The following is a 6,793-nucleotide window of genomic DNA, read 5'->3' as shown; positions in this document are numbered from 1 at the left end:
ATGGACCAAACTCTATATTTCATTCTTCTTCTCATTGGTGAGTGTGGTTGTGATTTAATTTATGGTTTCTAGTTTCATTAGGTTTAATCTTGCTATGAAAAGCATTAAAGCAAAGCCTCTCTTTCACAGCTCTCTGCTCCGTATCTGAATGTGTTCAGCGTCAGTATCACTTTGTAAATGAAAGGAAGACCTGGAGTGAAGCTCAGAGATACTGCAGAGAGAATTACACAGATCTGGCCACCGTTGACAACATGAATGACATGAACGAGCTGAAGAAGAGTGTGAATGATAGAAGTGTCCAGTACGTCTGGATTGGGCTGCAGAGAAAATGGCAGTGGTCTTCAGGTGAACCTGCGCTCTATCTCAACTGGGCTATTGGACAACCAGAAGGCAGAGATGAGTGTGCTATGATGTTAAATGGACAATGGCATGACGTTCCGTGTAGTGATACTCGACCATTTATTTGCAACAACAGTAAGTGTACATATTTAAAATTACAATAACTGTTCACTGACGCACCATATACCAAGTTTTAGTGCAAGACTGAACACTGAATTTAAATTTGATCATACATATAGAAGAGTCTACAGATATTTGTCACATTTTTAATGTTAATGCATTTTCTGTGAAGACACAATATTAAAAGGACTTAATTCATTGACCACACTCTTTTTTGTCCCATGTTGTAACTTGTTACAATAGGAATGGAATTAAAGAGCTACAGAAGGAAATAGTAGAAATAAATGTTATATTAGTCTTCATATTCATTATAATGCTGTGACTAGACTTAATATACAGCTTGATATATTCAGCCTATTTTCAACACAAACATGGAAGGGCTTCATTCTTACTTGTAGATTAACTCCAATGCAGTCCATGTAGGAAAAATACTCCATATATAAATAGAGTAACGCAAAAATAATGAACAAACTGACGCATGAATCGCTTTCCATTTGTTTTTCTTAAAGCAAACACAGATTTTGTCTTTGTCAATCAGACGATGAGTTGGACAGATGCTCAGAGTTACTGCAGACAGAATCACATTGATCTGGTCAGTGTGAGGAACCAGAATGAGAATCAGCAGGTTGAGAAGATCATTAGTAGCAGAAATTTATCTGGATCACATGTCTGGATCGGTCTGTTCAGAGACTCATGGCAGTGGTCAGATCAGAGTAACTCCTCATTCAGATACTGGAGCCCTGGTGAACCTAATAATGCCGGAGCTATTCAAAACTGTACAGGTGTCAATCTGTTCTCTCAGGGACGATGGCATGACCTTTCTCTTACCAGCCCAAATCCTTTTGTGTGTCATGAAGGTGAGTAGATCCTCACAAAACACACAATCCATCCATCACCTCCAGATCTCTTAAAGTTCACGTTACATGTCTGACACGACAAAATCATCCACAGTGTTTGTTCTCCGTGTTTTTTTTTTTTTTTTTAATCAGTTTCTCTCTAGTATGTGCTTGTGGTTTGTTTTGTTTCCAGATAAACTGTTTCTGATCAAAGAGAATCTGACGTGGTCTGAAGCTCTGACATACTGCAGACAGAATCATGTGGATCTGGTCTCGGTTCATTCAGAAGAGATTCAGCGTCGTGTGATGAACGTGGTTAAACGGGCGTCTACTGCGGCGGTGTGGTTGGGTTTACACAACTACTGCATCATGAACATGTGGCTCTGGGTGAGTGGAGAGATTGTGTGCTATCAGAACTGGGCTCCAGGGAACGGAACGACACCCGAAAACTGCAAACTCGAGAATAGAAAAGGAGCAGTTCAGTCTGGAGGAGATCAGCGCTGGATCAGCCTTCCTGAAACTGACAAACTCAACTTCATTTGCAGCAGATATTAAGAGTGATTTAAGCCCTTTTTTTCAATCTAATTTACCTTTATATGTTAATTTGTTCTTTAGTAAGTTCTGAGTGAACCTACTTACTGTGTTTTAAAAGTGTCCAAAACACTGTTTTATTTCTGTAATTTGAATATCATAATGTGTTTTCGAACGTCAGTGTTTAACATTCTTTACATATCTGAATATAGCCTGATATGTGTGTGTTTATAATGTTTGTATATCAAAGGCAGTGGTAAAGGTTTGCTATAAATTATCTTGTGCTTGATCCAAAGGTGAAAGATGAAAACCATGAGAAACAAATGATAACAGAATATCAGCTCAAATAAACTGATCTATAGCCAGTATTCTCAACTCCTATTTCCTAATTTTCCATCTTCTGAATCTGAAACTTTATTGCTCTGCATGCTTTCAAAACATTCTCACGGTACTTCGATTCCACACACACCTTGTCTGTTGCGATATGTATGTCATGTGCACAAATAAAATTAATATCATATGAGCAGGGTAGGGCAATGTCTATGGTAACATATTAAACTGTTAAAAAACAACAACAACAACAACAACAAAACAACAACATGATTAACAGTTCAGACATTTTCAAAAATGATAAACTTCACTTTTTAGCCTTTAAACCATTTTTAAGAAAAAAATGAGTCAGATGTGTCAGTTACTATATTAATTTAAAGAATTATCAATCAATTAATTGTAATATTACAGTTTTCTTGATTGCTAACACTTGATTGCTAATTAATGAAACAATTAACCATTTTCTCACAACTATAAACACAATTTCAGAACTACACCAACCGGTACAAACTTGCAACTACCAGGTTAAAATTTAGTCAAATACAGATTCTCTTTGATCAGAATCTAATCTTTTGCCTCAGATGACACGCAACCCAGACAAATTTACACACTACTTTCCTGCCTATAGAGTACACTAGTGAGATTTGAGATTGAGAATTCAAAACAGTTACAAAAACCTCCTTTTGGGAATTAGGCATCATTTTACAATTACGGACTTGTAACCCAAAGGTTGCAGGTTCGAGTCTCATGTCTGCCAGCGCTCTCTCCATCCTATAAATAAAATACAGTGGACCAACACCAGCAGCTGACATGGCACCCCAGACCATCACTGACTGTGGGTACTTGACACTGGACTTCAGGCATTTTGGCATTTCCCTCTCCCCAGTCTTCCTCCAGACTCTGGCACCTTGATTTCCGAATGACATGCAAAATTTGCTTTCATCCCAAAAAAGTACTTTGGACCACTGTGTTTTATCAAGGGCAGGGTCAATGCAGCTAGCTATCAGGAGATTTTGGAGCACTTCATGCTTCCATCTGCTGAAAAGCTTTATGGAGATGATTTCATTTTTCAGCACGACCTGGCACCTGCTCACAGTGCCAAAACCACTGGTAAATGGTTTACTGACCATGGTATTACTGTGCTCAATTGGCCTGCCAACTCTCCTGACCTGAACCCCATAGAGAATCTGTGGGATATTGTGAAGAGAAAGTTGAGAGACGCAAGACCCAACACTCTGGATGAGCTTAAGGCCGCTATCGAAGCATCCTGGGCCTCCATAACACCTCAGCAGTGCCACAGGCTGATTGCCTCCATGCCACGCCGCATTGAAGCAGTCATTTCTGCAAAAGGATTCCCGACCAAGTATTGACTGCATAACTGAACATAATTATTTGAAGGTTGACTTTTTTGTATTAAAAACACTTTTCTTTTATTGGTCGGATGAAATATGCAAATTTTTTGAGAAAGGAATTTGGGGTTTTCATGAGCTGTATGCCAAAATCATCAATATTAAAACAATAAAAGGCTAGAACTACTTTCAAATGTGTGTAATGAATCTAAAATATATGAAAGTCTAATGTTTATCAGTACATTACAGAAAATAATGAACTTTATCACAATATGCTAATTTTTTGAAAAGGACCTGTATGTGCACCTGGATGGGTTAAATGCAGAGCCATCTTGGCCACACGTCATGTTCTTTCCTTTTCCTTTCCTAATATATATCCAGTGAAATTCAGCAATATGCTCTAAGAAAAGTTTACTAACTACTTTAAGATGAAAAGTTCATACAATGAACACAAATATATAACTATTTGCTATTTCACACAGATTTCATTTGAACACAGAGTTCATTTGTGATGATTGAGTTAATTATATTGTGTATGTGTGTTTTCTAAATAAGAACACGTGTTTGCAGCGTAAAAAAAATAGGCAACGGCCGATTTCCACATTGGTCTGAACAAAAACAGCAAATTTAAGAGGCAAATTCAGCCGCATGCATGTTTTTAATGGAATCATAACCTTTTGAAGTTTGATCATCACATTAAGCTATATAGCAATTATTGTCTTTCTGCCCCTAATTGAAGACCTCTTGATATATTATGACGTTTTTGGTACCATTTAAGACTTGCATCCTTAAATTTGATACAAGACTTAAGGACCCATGACAATTCTGAATGGAAAAACTATGGAAAAGTAATAAAAAGAGGTTAGTAATAGACAGTGACAAAACACAACGGTACAGATTCCTTTCTTTCATTTTCTTTTTACTTTGATTAATGATAAATATATGGAAAGAACTGAATGAGAATCTTCAGTTTAACTCCCCTTATTTGACTAAACGTGATCGCATGATCTGTTTCACTTTAAAGGGGTCATATGATGTGATGTCATGTTTTCCTTTGTCTTTGGAGTGTTACAAGCTGTTTGTGCATATATACGGTCTGTAAAGTCTCATACCCAAAGAGACATTTATCATAAAAGATAAGCCACATCTTCCTAAAACGGCTCATTCAAAGATGCCCCTGCAAATCTACGTCACTCTGTGGGAAGATTTGCATAACACCGCCCAAATGTATGCGCAAAAAAAGAAGGCGTTACTTTTATTCTCGCTGTAGTATTGTTGTAGCCACCACCATATTATGGAGGCGCTGTATGTTTCGATGCAAAGGTGAAACTACTTTGTTTGATCTTCCAAATGAATACACAACCTGAACAGTACAATGCAAATATGTAAATGTGTGCAAGGCATTTTATGAAGGACTGTACATTTTCAGATTTAAAGAATTTGCTACTGACTGTTCAAACGCGAGTTTTAGACAGTGTAGAATAGTGATTGTTGTTTCGATGATCACAAATGCATTCATGGTTTTATGCTTACGCTGGCTAAATGCGTAAAAAGACTGTATGAGTCATTATAATCTGTAATTATGTCCCCACTGAATGCAACAAATGCCTCATTTATAATGTTTTTTTTATTATTTTTGTTTGGTCGCGACAGGGACAGAGCATCACAACATGGTAAGGGGCGTAAGATGCTTTCTGTCACATGCTTGAGCCAATCACAACGCCCTGGAAAATTTGATAATCAGAGAACACTTCGCTTTTCAGAGCGATGAGCTTTGAAAAATCAATGTGTTTCAGAAAGGCGGGGCAAAGAAGAGCAACAATAGTGTACAGCCATGTGGATTTTTTTTTAAGCTTAAATATAATAAACACATTGCATGACACAAAATAATGTTATTTTTTAGCAACGTCTTATGACCCCTTTAACATTTAAGAGATATTGTGATATTATGTTCCAAAGTAACTTTTACTCTTTTACTGTCTTTGAATGAAATGTTCTTATCAGTTGCTTCTTTCTGATTTATGAATTTCAAAACACATAATAAATGTATATAGAGTAGTTTCCTGATTAGACTGTTACAGACGGACAGTGACGTCAATATGCAAATAAGGAGAAGAGAACTGGACAGATACACAAAGGAGGAGGAAATAAACAAATGATGTTATACCGAATGACGGATGAGAGCAGATATAATAATCGCATTGTTTGAACCTGTAGACAGAAACATCAGACTCAGGACAGAAACATACAACCTCTAAAGTAAGATCAACTCACATGTTCATTCTTTAACTAAAATTAGACGTTTGAGATGTTAATATTATCTAAATGGTTATGTAAGGATGTATGGTTCATTTATGTTGCTGGTCATTTTACTCCAAAATGACCCCACAAGTATTTTAACACTGTGTTCATCAGTCGCCTATTGTTCTTCCTCAGAAATGGACCAACCTCCTTATTTCATTCTTCTTATTGGTGAGTGTGTTTGTGGTTTTAATTATAGTTTCTAGTTTCATTAGGTTTGATCCTGCTATGAAAAGCATTAAAGCAAAGCCTCTCTTTCACAGCTCTCTGCTCCGTATCTGAATGTGTTCTGCGTCAGTATCACTTTATAAATGAGAGGAAGACCTGGACTGGAGCTCAGAGATACTGCAGAGAGAAATATACAGATCTAGCCACCGTTGACAACATGAACGACATGAACGAGCTGCAGAAGAGTGTGAATGATAGAGGTGTTAATCCTGTCTGGATTGGGCTGCAGAAGACGGGTCGTGATGAATGGCAGTGGTCTGCAGGTGAACCTGCGCTCTATCTGAACTGGTCTACTGGACAACCTGAAGGCAGAGATGATTGTGCTATGATGCTGAATGGAGAATGGCATGATTTGCCATGTAGTGATAAACAGCATTTTATCTGCAACAACAGTGAGTGCAGATATTTAAAATTACTGTTCATTTAAAGATGCATCACATACCAAATTTAAATGCAATTTAAATGTTACAAATTTCTAATTTGGTCAGATTATAGAGAGAGCTTTGATATTTCTTTATGACACTGTATCCACATCTTCAAAAACACTTTACATTGATTAATGATGATTGATTGAAAAAAAAAAAAAAAAAAAATATATATATATATATATAATATATAAATAATATATATATATATATATATATATATATATATATATATATATATATATATATATATATATATATTTATATATATATATATATATATATATAATATATATATATATATGAAAGATGGCAACACATTGTGTCATAGGTC

At 36.3% G+C, this 6,793-nt stretch overlaps 2 protein-coding genes across 2 annotated transcripts in view; both read left to right on the top strand.

Annotated features, from left to right (window-relative positions):
- Positions 1 to 1,850, top strand: LOC141332432 (C-type mannose receptor 2-like). The gene is made up of 4 exons (XM_073837567.1): positions 1 to 37; positions 130 to 474; positions 969 to 1,316; positions 1,489 to 1,850. Exons 1-4 carry the CDS (start codon positions 1 to 3, stop codon positions 1,848 to 1,850), a joined length of 1,092 nt encoding a protein of 363 aa, XP_073693668.1.
- Positions 1,851 to 5,943: 4,093 nt separating this feature from the next.
- Positions 5,944 to 6,793, top strand: part of LOC141332431 (C-type mannose receptor 2-like) — a 5,044-nt gene continuing 4,194 nt past the window's right edge. Inside the window, exons 1-2 of the mRNA XM_073837566.1 lie at positions 5,944 to 5,977; positions 6,070 to 6,426. Coding sequence (XP_073693667.1) covers positions 5,944 to 5,977; positions 6,070 to 6,426 — 391 coding nt within the window. The remainder of the gene's footprint in view (positions 5,978 to 6,069; positions 6,427 to 6,793) is intronic.

The sequence above is a fragment of the Garra rufa genome, chromosome 3 (assembly GCF_049309525.1).
Source record: "Garra rufa chromosome 3, GarRuf1.0, whole genome shotgun sequence".
NCBI lineage: Eukaryota > Metazoa > Chordata > Actinopteri > Cypriniformes > Cyprinidae > Garra > Garra rufa.
The sequence above is the reverse complement of the archived record's forward strand: the minus strand, read 5'-3'. Positions and strand labels throughout refer to the sequence as shown.